This window comes from Hypanus sabinus, chromosome 17 (assembly GCF_030144855.1).
Source record: "Hypanus sabinus isolate sHypSab1 chromosome 17, sHypSab1.hap1, whole genome shotgun sequence".
Classification (NCBI taxonomy): Eukaryota; Metazoa; Chordata; class Chondrichthyes; order Myliobatiformes; family Dasyatidae; genus Hypanus; species Hypanus sabinus.
In genome coordinates, this window is record NC_082722.1 from 11,643,949 (window position 1) to 11,665,361 (window position 21,413).

The 21,413-nt window shown below is 40.8% G+C and overlaps 1 protein-coding gene across 4 annotated transcripts in view; it reads right to left on the minus strand.

The window, feature by feature from the left end:
• The window catches only part of LOC132406684 (anillin-like), a 72,767-nt gene extending 64,763 nt beyond the window's left edge, over nt 1-8,004 (minus strand). For all 4 annotated transcript variants that reach the window (XM_059992535.1, XM_059992537.1, XM_059992536.1 and 1 more), the window contains exons 1-3: nt 7,861-8,004; nt 2,759-2,872; nt 182-358 (exon numbers count right to left, since the gene is read on the minus strand). In XM_059992535.1, the coding sequence (XP_059848518.1) occupies nt 182-358; nt 2,759-2,840 (259 nt within the window). In that variant the 5' untranslated portion in view covers nt 2,841-2,872; nt 7,861-8,004. The remainder of the gene's footprint in view (nt 1-181; nt 359-2,758; nt 2,873-7,860) is intronic.
• Nucleotides 8,005-21,413: the final 13,409 nt, after the last annotated feature.

Genomic DNA, 21,413 nt, shown 5'->3' on the forward strand with positions numbered 1-21,413 from the left:
GCCAGGCAAAGGACTAAATTCTTTTAAATCCATACCAGTTAGGAGAGGGATGTGCTATACTGACTACAGAACTATACATAGCCACACAATATAGCAAATTAAAACATAGTTGTATATTTCCAACAGAATAGTTTGCCAAGTATAATAGGTTTTTAAGAAAAAAAAATGTCACAAGTCATACCATGAGAACACAATTCTTTCTTCTGTTCAGCCAGTCTCTGGAGTCGTGATTTTACCGAGGGAACGATGGGAGTATCTGGCTTGATCTCTTGCTCACAGACTCGAAATTTTGATCCCAAAGGATTTATATTTTCTATCTCTTCATCCAAGGACTGAAACTTTTGCTTCTTCAGAGGATCTAGTAACAATGCAGTTTCAGTTCAGTTGGAGCAAAATAAAAGAGGGCTTAAAAAAATAAAAAACAGAATTCCATTCTCAAATCAGATTGAGTATGCAAATTACCACAGAACTACAAAAAGATCTTGGCACTAGCATTGCTTCATAAGATACATCTGTAGCTCATTTTCATCAACAAATTGCCACTTAATAATACAGGTACTAATTTGGAAAATTCAAAGCTTCACTGGGAAGAAGTTTGCAAAAGCAAGTTGACAATGCCTTTTGTATCATTAAGTGCCCATTAGCAGAGCAGATCTTCCATAAGATAGTAGGACATTCAATCACAGTGGCTTCTAGGAGGTCAACAAAGAATGCTACTGTCCTTACTAAAAGTGCAAGATCCTGCTTGACATCAACTTCTCAAAGTACTGCAGGTCAACCCATCAGCAAGTCGCTCATTGACAGAGAAACTGAAGGAGCAGGACTTAGTGTATGCTGTGCTGCTGTTTGCATAGGAGGTTTCAGAGGAGTCTATGCACGAAGGAGGTATGCAGTCTAATAGTGACCATCTTAGTTGCTTTTCTTGTGAACAAGATCCTTTTGGACATCATTAATGTGGAGTGCTTCAGGTCCAATTCACTGATTTATTGGTGGTTGGCGAGGTAGTTGGGTGGCCTCAATCACAGTGAGGACTAGGCCTCAAGCCACAGTGTTGCTGGTTTACAGCCAGCAGGGGGTGGTGTGGATAGGCTTCCAGGCTGGAGTCAGTGCTGCTCCCAGTATTCATTCAGCAAAAGACAAGCTGTATTATAGTCAACTGCATATTTCTGTGGCATTAATGGTCTCCAGATAGGGTCCTTTTTTTTGCTTGACTGCATTTTACTGATATCTTGCATGTGCTTGCTACCTTATGTGTTATGCGTGACTTGGGTATTTCACCCAAGGTAAAGGTATTGTACACCCTGACCCTGGAGTAACACTGTCTCATGCATGGTTGAATGACAATTGAATCGAATGTGAAATGTGTATTAGATGCATGCCCAATATTATTGCAATATAATGCAGATAAGAACTGCATGACAGTGCCAGTGGATTTTCACTGTATGGCACAGGATTATTTTGCTCAGATATAGGCTCTATTCTTATGTACCCAGCTCTTTTCTAGTAGTTCCACACTTCTTACATAGTTAAATTCCTCCTTACAGATATGTTCAAGCTAGATCAGTGTACTTTCATTTCTTCCTCTATTGCCACTACCCTTCAGCCATCTTAAAACAGATGCTCCCTAGTTCCCAACATGTCCACTGTTGGATCCGATATCCTTCCAAAAAAAAAATGGACTTGCCCATCGAATATCCTCAACACTCTGCTCAGTGACAGCAATCACTTCTAGATAGAAATGGAGTACCTGACTATAGGAATGCACTGAAACAGTGTCGAATGTTTCAGTGTAGCACTAAGTTTTGATTTTGTACTCCATTGGTTTAAATTGTGGTCCTACCACCTTTGAAGATTTATGAACATATGCAGTTCTGTGCCTGTACCTCACAGCTAATGAGAACAGGAGTGGTGTAATTGGGGAGAGTAGGGCATGTAGAGCTAGCATTGGGGTTGGATAGTTGTAATCTTACACAGATTTTAAGAGCTAGCAGGGTTCCTGAAGTCAAGTCATTTTTATTGTCATTTCGACTATAACTGCTGGTACAGTACATAGTAAAAATGAAGGAGACCTATGTTGACATACCTCATCACTTCCAGGAAGTGTACATGAAATTCACCAAATTTCTCCCCCCTCCACCCCACCAAAATGAATTACATTCATCAGTTAAGAATTTTATGTCTTCTCCTTGGAGACAACCAACAGCAGGTACTAAGCACCCATGAAGGGTACTAAGACCCATAACAGGTCTATTTATGACTGCAACATGTAGCTCAAGTTCTTAAAAAGGCAATCTTAAATTAATCTTGGAACAGGATTAAAATATGAAAAAATAACCTTAAGCAGCCATACAGCAAAGTACAGACCTTTCAGTCCACAATGATGTGCTAACCTTACAATTTACTCCAAGATCAATCCAACCCTTCCCTCCTATTTAGCCCTCTATTTTTCTATCATCTAAAGACTTACTTAAATGTCTCTAATCTATCCCCCTCTACCACCACCTTAGGTACTTTTTGAGCACTTAAGTTTAAAAAGATAAAGCAAAATCACGTTTAATTTCTGGATTTTAATGCAACGTAGCATGTCAATAGATGGAAATAACTTTATATATTGTAAGTTGAGAAGTACATAACAAATTAATAGAATCCACCCCACCTGATTTTAAACCGTAAAAGCAGGATGTGAGACACACAAAGATAGATAAATATTTTTTTTAAAAAAGTAAAAAAAGGTTGCTTGAAACTTAACTAAACTCACCATTTTCATTATCAGCAGGAGACTGTCTCAGGCGCTTCAAAGGACTGCGCAACATTGCTTCCACAGTGCAGAGAGATGACATTTTTGCTTTGTACCACAAGTTCAATGTAGTGCCTACAATGAAAAAGGAGAATTGACCAAATAAATAATGCAGTTTACTACATTTCTAGAAGTTTATGAGAACACATACTGCCAAGTACAGACCATTCAGCCTACAACATTGTGCTAACCTTACAATTTACTTCAAGATCAACTCAACCCTTTCCCCCTCTATATAGCCCTCCATTGTCTATCATCTCAAGACTTTTTTTAAATGTTTTTTTAAATGTTTTTTTAAATGTTTCTAATGTTACGAACCCCGTAACTGGGTATCATACTAGCAAAGATAGGAGTATCCGTTGAAGTCTGATGATACTATTTTTAAACAGTATTTATTAGTAAAAATACAGAAAAATAATATCAATGCAAATATACAGATAATAAACGACATCAATACTAAACCTAAAAGTGTGGGTATAATAATAATCAATAAAGAAATAAGCTCTATCGTTGTCTAGGGGATAATGAATTGTTTGATGGAAATATAAAGTTCAGATCATGCAGGCTGCGGTAGTTGCTGATCACTATGGGGAGGGAGAGGGGGAGAGGGAGACTTGCCGACTTTCCTTTTATGACCATTCCATGGAGGACTCGTCACCCAGGCAAGGGTGGACACACACACACACAAGCCCCCACCGGTCTCGTAGCGTCTCTCCTGGTGTGTCTGAGGGGTGTTCCCCAGACCCTACTTTTATCCCCACTCAGATGTCAATCAGGTTGGGATGATGCAATCCCTCAACCAGACCACTCTGGTTGCCCCGAGGGGTTTCAATGAATAGAACAGTATTCAATACACTATTCCTTCTCCAAGAGACAATAGCAGTAATCTCTCTCTTTGTCAATAGGAGACATTCCAACCTGTGCTGTGCCTCTCTCGCATAAATTTGTATGAGCTGTTTATCTCTCTCATTTCCTTTGATAACAGCATCGGAACAGTAGCGATTTGTGATTCTCAAAGGGGGGGGGGGGGGAGGGCATTGGCGATTCCATACCCTTCTGCCCATCAGAGTTGCTCCTCATTTGTAACACCCCCATCCTTCTAAGAATTTTTACCACGGGGAAAAATTAACTAATACAGAGTCTTACAGAATTTCAGAATCTAACACAATACAAGAGTTTTTCACTACAGAGTAATACAGTTATACATTCAATTTAGCATCTAAACATTTAGTGATTACATTGTCACTTCCTTTAATATCTTGTACCTAATAAAATTCCTGTGGCATCAGACTCCAATTTAATAACCACCTATTTTTATTCCTTTTCTTCAGCAAAACAAAACTAAAGAATTGTGATCTTAAGTATATAATACAAAATGTAAACCAATACATGTATGATTATTCTGTAGTGCAGTACAAAAGTTTATGCAAATACTAATCTTTATTTTACTTTTAAACTTAACAGTCAATTTTCCATGGTGTTGTCGTTATTATTTACATGCTTTGTCGAAATCCCTCAAAACCAGATTCTGTTATTTAAAGTGGCATTTCATCAACCTTCGCCCCTTTTCCACTTAACTCTCATGTGGTTAGCTTGCTCACCAGTGTGGAATAGGCTTTTGCATACTCCTTTCATAGGAGTTATTTTATCAACAATGTTTTCCAAACTTAGCCCATCTTCTGAACTTCCACACAATTCTTTATTTTTAAGCAAGTTGTTAGTTTTATCTTCAGGACCCTTCATTCTATTAGTTTTCCCTCTTTGTCCAAACAACATTTCAAATTCTGCCTCTTCACAGCACACCCTTGAATAACATTAGCGAATGGGGTACCTTTACATTCTAAATCAAACTGTAATTGATTCGCAGACACCTTGTTAACAAGCCATTTTTCCTTGAGCCTGGTTACTGTTTCTGACACCAATCCAGACTAAATTTTCTTCACTCAACTGAGGAACTACACTTTTCCCTTCTCCTTCAATAATAATATCCACATCACCACCTTTTATCTCCTCACTAACTTTTAACACACCTTCGAACACAAACAACTGGGAATTCTCACTTCCCACTAGTACCAAGGTTAACCCTTTCTTCACTGAACCAAGTCCACCTGACCCACACGGACTGCATTCCTTTTTAACTGAATCAGATACCTCAGACTTTTCATGAGTTTCATTACTAGGTTCAGTACCACGTGCATCCACATCTTGAACACACTTTGTAACAACGCCACCCACTGATCTCTGGGCCACTTCTGATTCACTGCCACTTTTTAAAAATGCAAGAAATAACTATCAACATCCATCTCCTCAAACGGAGGTACTAACCTGAACTCCCTACTAACATAAAAGCTCTCCTCTCGGTCTGCCCCTTGGACCCTTCTCTCTTGCTTTAACTTCTCCACGTCCAGCTCATGTTTCTCCTTCTGCCTTACCTCCGCTTCCAGCTCTTTTAACCAAATTTCATGCTCCCTCTTCTTCCATGTCTAGCCTCAATTTTTCCAACTGGAACAGAATGGTCCCAGTAGCTGGTACCTTTTCAGGGGTAGGTTCCACTACCTCAGCCGAAAACACCTCCTTATTAACATAAAACTGAGCGATGGCCCTCTATATGTCCCACGTTTTCATTGACGACTTCACCTCTGTGAGTTTTAACCTTTTTGCAATATTTACCAAGTTGAGAGGGTGGGAGGAGGGGAGGGGGAGAGAGAGAGACCTCTCCTGGTGCGTCTGAGGGGTGTTCCGCAGACCCTACTTTTATCCCCACTCAGATGTCAATCAGGTTGGGATGATGCAATCCCTCAACCAGACCACTCTGGTTGCCTCCCGAGGGGTTTCAATGAATAGAACAGTATTCAATACACGATTCCTTCTCCAAGAGACAATAGCAGTAATCTCTCTCTTTGTCAATAGGAGACATTCCAACCTGTGCTGTGCCTCTCTCTCATAAACTTGTATGAGCTGTTTATCTCTCTCATTTCCTTTGATAACAGCATCGGAATGGTAGCGATTTGCGATTCCCGGGGGGGGGGGGCATTGGCGATTCCGTACCCTTCTGCCCATCAGAGTTGCTCCTCATTTGTAACACTAATCACTGTCCATCACCACCCCTGGCAGTATGTACTGTAAAAAGAAACATCTCACCCTAAAATCATGCCCCTTCGTGTTAGCCATTTCCACCGTGGGAGAAGTCTCTAGCTGTCCACCCAATCTTTTCATGTATACATTTCAAATGCCAGATACAAAAATGAGTAGGGAAATAACACTGATTATCTAAAGTACAACTCAGCTGGCAATATTAGTCTCAGATTTAAAATCACCTGTTCTTTTTTAAAAAAAAAGGCACATTAGTCCAAGGATTTGTTAATAGTATGGCTACCAATCACTCCTCCAGATACAGTAATGGAGTCTTGAATGACAGTCCCTCAGAAAGCGGCACATATTCGTCAGCAAATGGGCATTGTTTTATCCCAGTCTACGATACTTGGCCAAGTGCTGGACTTTACTGAATATTCCTTGTAATCTAAGACCAGCAGATGCTAGACAGGTTAAAGTGCATAAACAAAGTTATATGTTGACCTCAATGAAAGCTTTTAAGAACAGCCTATAATGCAGAGGTCCAGACCAGAATTGTTAGGGATTAACCTTAACAAATATTCAGTGTAGAAACAATTTGGACAGGGTTACATGACACCAAGTATACACTAAAGATACATTCACCGCATTACAGGCCCTTCGGCTCACAATGTTGTGCCGACCCTGTAAGCTACTTTAGAAACTGCCTAGAATTTCCCTAGCACATAGCCCTCTATTTTTCTAATCTCCATGTATCTTTGTGTTTGCTAGAAAGTTTTGGAGATGAAACATTCTGCAAAGGAATGACAGTTTAGTTGAGAACCCATCCCCTCAGATTCACCTTTCCTGTAGGTCCAAGGATGGTCCTTGCCAACTAATGACATTAACTTGTCAAAAAATGTTTCTCTTCACCCAAATCAAAAAATAGCCACTTTTGGTACATAAACACCTTCAGATTTCACCACTGACCTACAGTGTTATTACAGTGAGTATTATCTGCAAAACTATTGTTAAATTTGCTCTGTCAAACTTGCAACATTTTAAAAAAAATTAAAGCACAGAGCTCTTGAAACATGATGTTACACAACCCCAAAACATGAAGATATCACCTAACTTTCTAGAAGATGTATTCCTCTGTGGAATTACCAGACTTCTGTGCACAAAGGCAACAATTCATGATTTTTGGCTAGATCAGAACATTACAAGAGCATCATATTTAGAAAAAAAAACAGACCTTTCATCATTCACTAGACTGTGCATCCAACTTTTAAGTACTTTTTCTGAAACAAAGTACTTACAGTGCTCATATTAAAACTTTACATTCCTACTTCCTGTGAGATAATACTTTTACTAGTTGGCTGATGACACTATATGAACATATCACTAAATTGCTACCTGCGCCGCTCGGCGGTAATGGCATATAGAATACCTTAACATCACACCCAGCTCCCCCCACCAGAAGAAAAACTTATTTTGCAAATCAATTCGGGATATGCACTTGAAATGTAATACCACAGAGAATTAATTGTAAATGTTATTTGAGCCAGGCCGAGTAGACTCGGGAGCCATATTCCGAGATAGTCTCCTCTGCTTCCAACCATCCCAGTGTAGATGGACACAGACCAGCTCTCTGCGCTAAAAAGCCAGAAGATTCAGGAGAGAACGAAGGGTGGAGGAAGGTGCAAGAGCGGACAGCCGCCCGTGCCCGGTGGACAAGAGCCGCGAAGTTTCTCTATTGCAAACAGGAGAGACATATTTCAGCCCCTAGACACGGCATTTCTCAGCTTGGGGGCTACTGCAGTAAAAGCTTCCTGTTTCTCACTGTCTCACACACGCGAGATGCGGAGGGAAGCTCGCCCCAAGATTACACTTACCAGAGCACACGCACTTCACCTGAGCCAGCCTAGGATGCAAACACCGCGATATAACAGTTGAATGGGGCTCGCTAGCTAACCCGAGTACACTGACAGTAACTCCCGGCCAGCACCTACCTTAAATCCGAGCGAGAGCTCCTCTTCCTCCACCACCACTCCCAAATCCAGCCGCTGAGTCCACACCAACTGCCTTTCCTCCTGTTTAAATTCCGGCGCGCGTTGTCGCGCATGCGCCTTAGCCAAGGATCTTTGCCCAACGCCCGACAAAGAGAGCATGGGTGCGGCAAGATGGGCGGGCGGGCGTCCGAGGCACACTTTGCATGCGGCGGCTTCTCTGGCTGTTCCGCCCCCTCCGTGAGCGAGTATTATAACTTCGCCCCTTGTCCCGTGTCTCTATCTGGAAATGCATTGTTTTTATGGGCAGCCCGAGCGCATTGGCGACAATTCCGGGTCGCACCTACCTTAAATCTGAAAGAGAACTTCTAGAGATCATTCCCAGATCCGCCCGCTGAGTCCGCCCCAATCGCTTCACCTCTTGTTTAAATTCCGGCACTAAAACTCCATGAATTTAGCAAATACAGTTTATTTAAATATACTTTTTCAGTTAAGTTTTGTGGGTTTTAATGTATCCTGTCACTTCAGTTTTCCAGACCATTCTGTCTTTTGGAATGCAGATGAAGTCCAATATAAACTCAAGGAACATCTCTTCAGTTTAGCCTCATTCTTGCCTCAGGACTTTAACACAGAATTCAACAACTTCACATAAGGTTTCGTTCAAGTTTGTACAGAAAGTGGCCAGTTCCAACAAATTAGAGATTAGCCTGAAACATTATCTTTTTGTCTAGCTGCCCTGGTGTTGCCTACTTACTGCCCACTACATCATTGGCACTTAGTTCAGCAATGAAGGTCCTCTGTCTCTCTCTGTCCTTAGCCATCTTCTCTATTGTGCCCAGGGGTGGTTCAGGGTCCTCATTTCTCCCTCTGTTGTACAGCACCGTTGTCTGTGGTCACCCGTGGTTCAGCCACCTGTCAGGGGTGCAATGAACTGCTGTCTTGATGATGGAGTCGGCCTCTTCTCATCACGTGCTTACTCATGATGGCCACAGCCATATCCTCTTGATGAAGATGCTGCCTAGTCTGCTGTGTATTCCTAGCATTCTCTGTAATGATTTCAGATATCTAGTTCCTGCAGTACTTTATTAACCATATAACAATTACAGCACAGAAACAGGCCATCTCAGCCCTTCTATTCCGTGCCAAACATTTACTAGAATTGTCCCTAGTCCCACCTACCTGCACTCAGCCCATAACCCTCCATTCCTTTCCTGTCCATATACCTATCCAATTTTTTTTTAAATGACAAAATCAAACCTGCCTCTACCACTTCTACTGGAAGCTCGTTCCACACAGCTACCACTCACTGAGTAAAGAAGTTCCCACTCGTGTTACCCCTAAACTTTTGCCCCCTCTCAACTCATGTCCTCTTGTTTGAATCTCCCCTACTCTTAATGAAAAAAGCCTATCCACATCAACTCTATCTATCCCCTTCATAATTTTAAATACCTCTTTCGGGTCCCTCCTCAACCTTCTACACTCCAAAGAATAGAAACCTAACTTGTTCAATCTTTCCCTGTAACTTAGGTGCTGAAACCCAGGTAACATTCTAGTAAATCTCCTCTGTACTCTATTTTATTGACATCTTTCCTATAATTCAGTGACCACAATACACCAAATTTGGCCTCACCAATGCTTTGTACAATTTTAACATTACATCCCAACTCCTATACTCCAGTTACTCCTGTTATCTTCCAGCTTCAACCATTTAATATCTCTATTTCCTTGTCTTCACATCTCCATCAGGCAGTTCATCTGTGATTAACAACTCTTCACAATTGCATCCATCAGCCAGCCCCTCTTGTTCTGCACCCTATCACAGACATTCCTTCTGCTCTCACCACCTTTCCTCTAGCCACACTTGAGTATGTCTTCTCAATGAAGCATTAACTGTCCTTCCATTTTGAACAGATGCGTCTGACCTATTGGTTCCAACATCGTATTTTTAAATTATTTTCTATGTCCAGAATCTGCACTTGTTTGCTTGTTCACTTTTGGTGGATTCATTTTAAAGTGAAGTTTCAAGAGTAGACTCTTGAAATAATAAACAGTAAATCTGGGAGAGAAGTAAATAGGAGGGATAAATGAAGTCTGTAAAGAGAAAGAAAATGAGTGCTGGAAATGAGCGAGACAAGTCGGGAATAAATGAAATTATTTAATTAATCATGGATGAACAAACTATATGCTGTGAAAGGAATCCAACAAACACGTTGAGCACAGTTCACGCCCGGATGGAATCACGTGTTTCATCTGGAAGTGCATCGACGATTTTGTCCCCCACAAGTCGGTCAGGATCTTTCCGAACCAGAAATCCTGGATCAATAGTTCCGTGTGAGCGGCACTTACCACAGGACACAGAACTTTTTTTTATTATTAAACAATATACTTTATTCAAAAATAAAATTATATACAACAACCATTCAAAGACTTTAAATTCTTTACAGTTGGTACCATTACTGTCTTTACTTTTTCAAAGTTCAGAAGTTTTGCCATCTACGAGGCACTTTGTTCTTTCAGGGGGTATACCCCTAACCCCCCACTACCCCTCAACTCCCACGGGAGAAGAACCCTGGACTGTGGTCATTCCCCACCGGGCCCTTGCGGTGGCTGCACTGAGTTTGAGTGCGATACAGAACTTACGTTGCCAGTAATCAGCAGGAGCTCAAGAAAAGCAGCTACGATCTGCACAGAACTATCAAGTCTGTGAAACAATAATACAGATTGCACACGACTTGTGGCGAGGAATGCATACTAGCGCAGACTTCAAAGCCACCAACATCGCGACCCCTCTCCCAGAGGAGCTTAATCGCTTTTACGCTTGATTTGATGTGACTAACTGAGCCTCCGAGGAAAGCCACCGCTACAACCTGGTCGTCTCTGAGGCATGCAGATTTTTCCAACCAGCGGACAGTCGCGAGGCTGCGGGACTGGATGGCATCCCAGGGAGAGTACTCAGGATGTGCGCGACACAACTAGCAAGTGGGTTTACAGACATTTTTAAGTATCGCCCTGCTTCAAATTATCCACCATTGTTCCTGTACCAAAAAAGACCAAAGTAACGTCTGAACGACTGGCGTCCTGTCGCACTCACCTCAATAATAAGCAAATGCTTTGAGAGGTTGGTCAAAGACTACAACTGTGGCAGGCTGCCACCCAAACTGGGCCCCTCTACAATTCGCCGACCGACACAACCAACCGACGGATGACGCAATAGCCACTGCTCCACATACCATCCCTACACATCTGGAGAAGAAGGATGCTTATGTGAGAATGCTGTTCTTGGACTACAGTTCAGCCTTGATCCTGCCGTGGGCAGCTGGTTCCTGGACTTCCTATCAGATAGTTGGCAGGAGGTTAGAGTGGGCTCCCTCACCTTCACCCCTCTTACACTCAACACAGGAGCCCATCAGGGCTGTGTACTAAGTTCCCTCCTTTACTCCCTGTATACCCATGACTGTGTCACCACCCACAGCTCTAATCTGCTAATTAAATTTGCCGACGACATTACATTAATTGGCCTAATCTCAAACAGGGAAGAAGTAATCTCTCTAACATGGTGGTGTCAAGAAAACAACCTTTCCCTCAATGTCGCAAAAACAAAGGAGCTGGTTGTGGACTACAGGAGGAATGCAGATGGGCTAACCCCTATTGACATCAATGGATCTGGGGTTGAGAGGGTAAACAGCTTTAAATTCCTTGGCATCCACATCACCAAGGACCTCATGTGGTCTGAACAAACCAGCTGTGTGGCAACAACCACAATCTATTCCAGCTGCTACCATCCAGGAAGCAGTACCATAGCATAAAAGCCAGGACCAACAGGCTCTGGGACAGCTTCTGTCAAGGTCCTGGCTGGCATTCCCCACCTTTTCCCTGTCCTCCCTAATTGGCCCTTAATCCCCATACTTGATTCCCAATCTTTCCCAATTCCTCTCAATCACCAGCACCTGGTTTCTATTAGCTACCAGAGTATAAGACTCCAACAGCTCCAGTCAGCCCTTGGCAGGCAGGCATGTGTGATCTCTCTCAACACAGTATCGCTTTGTAAACCAAGTCTCCTAGGTCCTGATGCAGCCTTGTCCAGATTCTACATTTGCTACAGAGATTCTGCCTCCTGATCCTGCTTGAGTCCTGCACTTGGGTTTGTTTTCCTGCCATGCCCCTGTCACAGCTTCTTCCACCAGGCCATCAGACTGATTAACTCATGCTGATTTGAGTATATTTCTCTGTTGCATTGACTGTTCTATTTATTATAAATTACTATGATTGCACATTTAAATAGAGATGTAATGTAAAGATTTTTACTCATGTATGTGAAGAATGTAAGAAATAAAGTCAATTCAAGAAATTACAGAACAAGTAAGAAGATGAGAAAAAATCTGTCAAAGAAAATTGACTAACTTGTTCTACACTCTGTGCCACTACTTAGTCCAACGGATGGACAACAGATTGGCTGCCTGCATGACATAATGTCTTCCTTAATCAAGGTGTTACGTGACCTCAAATTGTGCTATGATCTTGAAAGGGAAGAACATATCAGCAAGTGTAAAAGAAATTGGGGATAATTTGAGGCAAATCAAGGAGTTACCACTAAGCCAGGATCAACTATGATTTTAAAGGACATTCAGTTCCCAGGATGAGAAAATGGTACATAAGGATGGGTAGCCTTTATTTCCACACATAGTGGGGAGGTATAGGGAGAATGTTCAGTTTTCCTAAAGAGCAACTTGAGTGAAAGGAAAATTAAGAAATAAGATCAGCTTGACTAAACTAGAACAAATTGTTTTCTTTCTGTTCTTTCCTCATTTTGTTTATCCATGAGATGATTTGGTGGAATGAAGAAACATAATGATAAGAACAATGATACATCTTGACAATGGAATTGGTTAATGATTGTGTTCTCATTTGCATTCTGTAATTTACACAAAACTGTATGGTGTGTATTCAGACAATTAATGATGGCAATGGTCAGGGTGTGTGACTATAGTTATGTCATCACAATTAGTGATGTTAGAAATTTTCAGCTGAGCTGATTGATGCCAAGTTCAGTGACTCAATAAAGACACAGTATTTACATGCGGCTGCAGATACAGTGATTCTTAAACAATGGTAACATCACATCTTTCCTCAACACAATCTGATTCAAGAGCAAAGGAAGAATCTTAATTATGTGGCACAAAGAGACCACAGATCTGGATGTATTGCAAGACCAAACCAGGTACTGTCAAACATCCCAGGAGTAACAATTGATATTTCAAGGTGGGGCTTATGTTGTTAGCTTCATTCAGTATGAGGAACTGATGAAAAATTGCCATGAGATCCAAGATATGTATTTTATCCTATATGCTTCTTCCTATAGATGCTGCCTGGCCTGCTGCATTCTACCAGCATTTTGTGTGTGTTGCTTGAATTTCCAGCATCTGCAGATTTCCTTGTGTTTGCATTTTATCTACTCACTTTCTCGTATTACATTAACATTGTGACAATAGCATTTCCTCTGCTGGCATTCAGTTCTCAGTCAGAAAAATCTTCTTATGAGATACAACTGATACAACCAGCCACACATATACAAGGTAGAAACCCTTTTTATTGATAAGAGGTTCCAGCTTATTAAGGGTGTCCTCACAGGCATCAGAGTCAATGGCTGCCTGTACTCATGGGAGGCTAACAATTCTGGCAAATTCCAGTGTTTATTCCCCCATTGAAATATGTATGGATTAAATTATTTCTCTGAGAATGGGTGAATACTCTGAAATTGAAGTGAGCACTTCCACTGGGAGATACGGCAGAGATATGGTGCCGGTTGGAAAGACTATTTTCAGCCTTTCTGTGTTTATATTTCTTCTAATGTTCTTCTGGTTCTTTTCTCATCTACTGTCATGTAATAACAAATTCTTCCATAACTTTACCCATACTCTTACTACTCATTAGATCAAAATTCACTTATCAATTACCTCTGTGTTCTTTAGCATACAATGGTTCCTTGTTTGGCAACACCTCCAATTTAAAGTGCCTGACCTTGTGTATATATATCCTTCCATGTTCTTAACTTTCCCATCTCTGTAACTTTCTTTCCTGCTACAACCTTCATGTTCCTCAGCTGTTCCATCTGCAGATTCCTGAACTTCAAAAGTTGTAGTTATCATCACTGGTGATCCTGCCATCAGCTCTTCAAATCCTAAGCTCTGGAATTCCCTTTCTGAACATCCTCACCCTTCTCATGCAGGTAGGTATATGTATATATATCTTGTATATATTCTCTCAATGTAACCAGGTAGGGTAAAACTAGTCAAAGCTGAAAGAGGATATCTTGTTAGATTTTAGTAAGACTGTGTAAACACTACAAATAAAAAGTAATACAAGCAATAGAAATAACATAATTTGTTCAGAATCAGATTTATTATCATTGACATATGTGAAATTTTTGTTTTGTGGCAGGACAATGCAAAGACATAAAAATCTATAAATTATACAAAAAGTGAAAAATAAGAAGTAATAGTGAGGTTCATGGGTTTTTGGACCATTCAGAAATCTGATGGCAGAGAAGCTGTTCCTAAATCATTGCATGTGGGTCTTCAGGCCCATTAGTAGTAGTGGGAAGAGGGAATGACCCAGATGGTGAGGGCCTTTTTAAAGCACCGCCTCTTGAATATATCCTTGATAGTGGGAAGCGTTTAGCCTATGATGGAGTTGGCTAAGACTGTAACCCTCTGCAGCCTCTTGTCATTCTGTGCCATGCCATGCCATGCGGGCTGTGATGCAACCAGTCAGAATGTGCCATGTCATACATCTATAGAAATTTTCAAGAGGGTTTGGTGCCATACCAACTCTACTTAAACTCTTAATGAATTAGAGGGACTGGCATGCCTTCTTTGCAATTATATCAGTGTTGACCCAGACAGATCCTCTGACACCAGCCACTTGAATTTTCTCATCCTTTCACTACTGACCCCTCAATGAGGGTCTGTGTATTTTCTGTCTTTCCCTTCCTGAATTCTACAATAATTTCCTTAGTCTTATTGGTTGTTGCGCCACTACTAGCTGTAAAAGAAACTGTCAGCTACATGAAAAAACATAAAAGATATTGTGTACTTTAATAAGCTTCGCAGCTTTAACACTTGACTAACTGCAATATCAATATTTACCTCTGGATAACTCTAACTCTGATCAAGCTCCTGGTGATTATTCAGAAATCATTGCCATCTGTAGAGAAGCTCATCCTGTCTGCATATTTGTTATATATTGTCCAGGTTTGCCTTGAACCCTTATTTTGTTGCACAATATGCATATATAAGTTTACTAATGAAACCACTATTGTTGGCAGAATCAGAGGTGTAACGAAGGAGGGAAATTGAAAATTTGGTTGAATGGTGTCACAACAATCATTGACTCAGTGTCAGCAAAACAAAAGAGCTGATTATTGCCTGAATGGGAGGTCCCTGAGTGAGTCCTCATCAGGGGATTGAGGTGGTGAGGGCCAGTGACTTTAAATTCCTTGGCATTATTATAAGAGAATATCAATCATGAGACCAGCACCAAAGTGCTTCTACTTTCTTTGAAGTTTGTGTAGATTTGGCATATCATCTAAAACTTTGACAAATGTCTTACAGATGCACAATGGAAAGTATCCTACCTGGTTGCATCACAATCTGGTATGAAAACACCAATGCCAAGGAAAGGAAAAGTCTACAGAAGGTATTGGATACATCTAGTCTATCACAGGTAAAACCCTCCCCATCACTGAGCACATTTACAAGGAGCACTGCCTCAAGAAAGCAGCATCCATCACCAAGGACCCTCCACCCACCCACCTTCCAGGCCTTGCTGTTTTTCCATTACTGCAGTCGGATAGGAGGTACAAGAGCCTTAGGTCCCACACCACCAGGTACAGGAAAATTTATTATTTCTACAACGATCAGGCACCTGAACCTACATGGATAACTTCACTCACCTCAACTCTGAACTGATTCCACAACCTACACACTCACTTTCAAGGAGTCTACAATTCATGTTCTCAGTATTATCTATTTTTTATTTGCAAAATTTGTGTTCTTTTGCATATTGATTGGTTGTTAGTCTTTGTTTATGTGGTTTTTCATAAATTCTATCATTTTTTATTTCTCTGCAAGAAAATTAATCTCAAAGTAGTATATTATAATATGGTATATTGTACTTATTTTTTGGAAATGCCTGCAAAATGGATCTTAAGTAGTATAAGTATGTCACCATAGTTAATATGTACTTTGAAAATAAATTTACTCTGAATCTTGACTTTTGACTTTGACAATAATAACACCAATGACAATTTGATCTATGCTGCCTTCACTTTGATTGTATCTTCTTTATTTAAGAATGTTTCTTTAACCTTGTGGCATGGTTCTTTCTTACTCCTGCCTCCTCTTGTGGAAGATCCTCGTAATTGCCATTTTGACCATTGTTACACAGACTTTGATGGAAATATTTTGGATTTATCAGTAGTTTGAAGGCTAATAGATTGATTTTACCCCAGTAATAATTTGAGCATTAACATTTCCAAAAGCCTTTGGGACTGAGTCCAGACTTGGTGGAAACATGGATGATACTTCTCTGTGCTTTCATAGGTTTTGCAGCAGTGCCAGACTACAGGAGTCCTTGAAGGAAATAGACAGTTATATTTCAACCAGCACGTCATTATATACTCTGATTACTCTCCATCTTGTTTACATTTCAATACGAATAGCACCTCCACCATTTCTTTCAACTCGTAACCTGTTTTAGAAGTCCATTTAAAAGGTCCCTTGGTTCCTCAAAGCATTTTTTTCCCATTTTTATTTGTGGTAAAGCCACAAAATTGCCTTCACAGTACAGGCACTTAACCGCTTTAGTTTTGGATTATTTTGAGTAAAATATGCACCTGTCCATGTTTGACTGAGTCACAAGAGTCATACAGCACTCCAGTACAGAAATAGCCCTTCACCCCATCTGGTCAGTGTCGAACAGTAACTCTGCATAGTCCCAATGACCCACACCTGGAGCATGGTCCTTCATACCCCTTCTGTCAATGTACTTAGACAAACTTGTCTTAAGTGTTGCAATCAAATCCACATCCATTTCCACTGGCAGCTCATTCCACACTCTCACCACTCTCTGAGTGAAATTCTCCTGAAATATTTCACCCTTTATCCTTAACCTATGACTTCTAGTTCTATTGTCATCCAACCTCAGTGGACTACACTATCTCTGTCCATTAAAATCTCAAAACTTAGTACTTTGATAATCTTCTAGTTATCTTCCCTTATATTGTTGGTTGATTGATTATGCTTGTGTGAAGCATCTTAGTGTACTATATTTTGTTAAACAAGTTGCAGGGTTTACATCATTTTTGTTCCATACAGACTGTCCAGGATTGGTAGTGGTAAAACCATTCACAATCATGTTGAATATTTTAGTCCTGTTATTTCACTTTTTTTGTTATCAAGTAAAATCTGCTATTGCTTAACTCTCATTTTAATAAATCTGATGAAATACATATAAGAATCAGAATCAGGTTTATTATCACTGGCATATGTCATGAAACTTGTTAACTTAGCAGCAGCATTGCAATGTGATACATGATAATATAGAAGTAAAATAGATTAAAAATAGTGCAAAAACTTAAATATATATATAAAGTGAGGTAGTGTTCAATGTCCATTTAGGAATAGGATGGTAGAGGGGAAGAAGCTGTACCTGAGTGGGTGTCTTCGGGCTTCTGTATCTCCTTCCTAAATGAGAAGAGAGCATGTCCTGGGTGATGGGGGTCCTTAGTAATAGATGCTACCTTTCTGAGGCATTGTTCCTTGAAGATGTCTTGGATATGATGGAGGCTAGTACCCAAGATGGAGTTGACTAATTTTACAACTTTCTTTAGCTTCTTTAGGTCATGACCACCATACCAGACAGTGATGCAGCCTGTCAGAATGCCCTCCACGGCACATCAATAGATGTTTTCAAGTGTTTTATATGACAAACCAAATCTCTTAAAACTCCAATGAAATATAGCTGCTGTCCTGCCTTCTTTATAACTGCACTGACGTGTTGGGACTAGGTTAGGTTCTCAGAGATCTTGACACCCAGGAACATGAAATTGCTCACTCTATCCTCTTCTGATCCCCCTTTGAAGATTAGTTTGTGTTCCATTGTCTTACCCTTCCTGAAGTCCACAATCAGTTCTTTCATCTTATTGATGTTGAATGCAAGGTTGTTGCTGCAACACCACTCAACTAGCTGGAATATCTTGCTCCTGTATACCCCCTCATTTCCATTGGAGATTCTACCGACAATGGTTGTGTCATCAGCAAATTTATAGAAGACATTTGAGCTATACCTAGCCACACAGTCATGGATATAGATGGAGTAGAGCAGTGGGCTAAGCACACAACCCTCACTGATTGTCAGCAAGAAGGAAATATTATCAATCCCCACTGATTGTGGTCTTCCAGTTAAGAAGTTGAAGATCCAATTGCAGAGGGAGGTACAGAGGCCCAAGTTCTGTAGCTTATCAATCGGGACTGTGGGAATGATGGTGTTAAATGCTGAGCTATAGTCAACAACAGCATCCTGACACAGGTGTTTGTATTGTCTATGTGTTCTAAAGCTGTGTGAAAAGCCACTGAGATTGCGTGTGCCATAGATCTATTGTGGGAATAGGCAAATTGCAGTGGGTTCAGGTCCTCACTGAGGCAGGAGTTGATTCTAGCAATGGCCAACGTCTCAAAGCATTTTATTACCATAGATCTGAGTGCTCCTGGGTGATGGTTATTAAGGTAGCTCACACTACTTTCTTAGGCACTAGTATAATCGTTGCCTTTTTGAAGCAGAGAGAAGTTAAGAGTTGAATAATCCCACTGTTTGGTTGGCACAAGTTCTCAGAGCCTTACCAGGTACTGCCACCTTGCGAGGGTTCACCGTCTTGAAAGACAGCCTGACATCGGCCTCTGAGACAGAGATCACGGGGTTGCTGGGTGCAGCAGGGATCGCCACAGCAGTAGTTATATCCTCTCTTTTAAAGCAGGCATAGAAGGTGTGTAGCTCATTTGGTAGTGAAGCATCACTGCCATTCATGCTTTGTAGGAAGTAATCCACAAGACATGGAAGGAGAATTATGCCATTCAGCCCACATGGAAGGAGAATTACACCATTCAGCCCATCGAGGCTTCTCTGCCATTCCATCATGGAAGATTTATTATCTCTCTCAATCCCATTCTCCTGCCTTTGCCCTGCAACTTCTGATGCCCTTATAAATCAAGAACCCATCAACCTCTGTTTTGAATATTTATTTATTTAATTTTGCGATACAGTGCAGAGTAGGCTCTACATGCAACTCAAAATTCTGATTACCCCTAACCTAACAAAGGAATAATTTTTACAATGACCAATTAAACTACCCAGTATGTCTTTGGACTGTGAGAGAAAACTGGAGCACTTGAGGAGAACCCATGCATCCACCAGGATGGCATACGGAGATGCCTTACAGAATGGGGTCGGAATTGAACTCCAAACTCTGCAATGCCCCAAGTTGAAATTGTGTCGTGCTAACCTCAATATTACTGTGATGCTCACAGTAAATATACTTAATGACCTGGCCTCCACAACTGTCTGTGGCAATGAATTTCCCCCTGGGGCAATAACCACCCCCTAGCTAAAGAATTTCCTTCTGGTCTGTGTTCTAAAGGGATGCCCTTGTATTCTGAAGCTCTGCCCTCTGGCCCTAGACTTTCCCACTACTGGAAACATCTTCTCCATGCCCACTCTATCTGTGCCTTTCAATATTTGGTAGGTTTCAGTGAGATTCTTCCTCATCTGAGGAGCTATCCTGGGCCCAACATATTGCGCATGACAGTGGCTATATTTCATTAGGAGTATGAGGAAGATTGGATTGTCACCACTCATAAATTTCCTCAGCTATACAGTGGAAAGAATTTTAATTGTTTGCATCACCATCTGATTTGCAGGGGCCACTGCACAGAATCAGATAAAGCTGCAGAAAGTTGTAAACTCAGTCAGCTCCATCATGGGCACTAGACTTTCCAGCATCCAGGGCACTTTCTAATGGCAATGCCTCAAAAATGCAGCACCAATTACCTGGCCCCCATTACCTGGGACATGCCCACTTCTCATTGCTACCATCAAGGAGGAGATAAAGGAGCCTAAAGACACACACTCAATAATTCAGGAACCGCAACTTCCCCTTTGCTATCAAATTTTTGAATGGACAGTGAACTCATGAACATTTGCTCAGTATATTTCCCTCTCTTTTTGCACTAATTAATTAAAGTATTTTTATAGTTCTTATATTATGTATTGCAATAAACTGCCACCTAACAAAAAAAATCATGACATATGCCAGTGATATTAAACCTGATTCTGATTCTGATTCATTCTTTTAAGCTCCAACGAGTACAGGCCCAGAGCTGTCAAATACTCTTCAAACCTAGGCAATCTACCAACAATGTGGAAGTTATTTGTCCATAAAAGAAAAGCGACAGAATGTGTCATTGACAGTGCTGTCAGGTGGCTAATATTAAAAGGTTGCTCATTGATGCATAGAATGAGTCTCTCAAGGACCTGATCATAGTTTATTATTGTAACATATATGGAGATACAGTGAAAAGCTTTTCTTGCATACAGATCATATGGATAAATTCATTGCACAGTGCATTGAAGTAAAACAAGTTAAACCAATTACAGAATACAGAATAAAGTGTAACAACTACAGGGAAAGTGTCATGCAAATAGACAATAAGATGCAGGATTTCAATGAGGTAGATTAATGTATAATAATTGCCAGGCATTGATCTTTTCCAACTAGAGGGGTACAAACCTTTTCTGACAATTGTAGCTGATATAGTTAGTCCTCACTATAACATTTGATGATTTACCAGATCTGGTTGACCCGAAGTTCCAAACTAGCCAACTAAAAAGTCTACCATGTGAACATGAACAGCCAGATGGGATTAATTTAGATCAGCATCAAAAAGAAAGCATGTCCCTGGAGTCAGAGGTAGGAGAGATCCTTAAAGAATACTTTGCTTCAGTATCAACAGTGAGAGGGACCTTACCAAATGTGAGGACTACATAAAGCAGGCTGATACTTTTGAAGATGTTGACATTAAGAAAGAGGATGTGCTGGAACTTTTGAAAATCATGAGGATAGATATCCCTGGGGCTGGACAGGATATAACACAGGTTACTACAGGAAGCAAGAGTAGTTTGTTGCACCTATGGCAATGATCTTGGTTTCCTCACTGGTCACAGATGGTTAGAACATGGCAAATGTTCTTATTTTATTCAAGAAAAGTAATAGAGATAATCCTGGAAATTTGGTGCTTGTCATGGTTCCCCATGTTAGTAGGCTCATTCAGAAAGTCAGAAGGCAAGGGATACAGGGAAACTTTGCTGCATGGATTCAGAATTTGCCTTGCCCACAGAAGGCAAGGAGCATTAATAGATGGAGCATACTCTAGCTGGAGGTCAGTGACCAGTGGTGTTCCACATGGATTTGTCTAGAACCTCAGCTCTTTGTGAATTTAATAAAT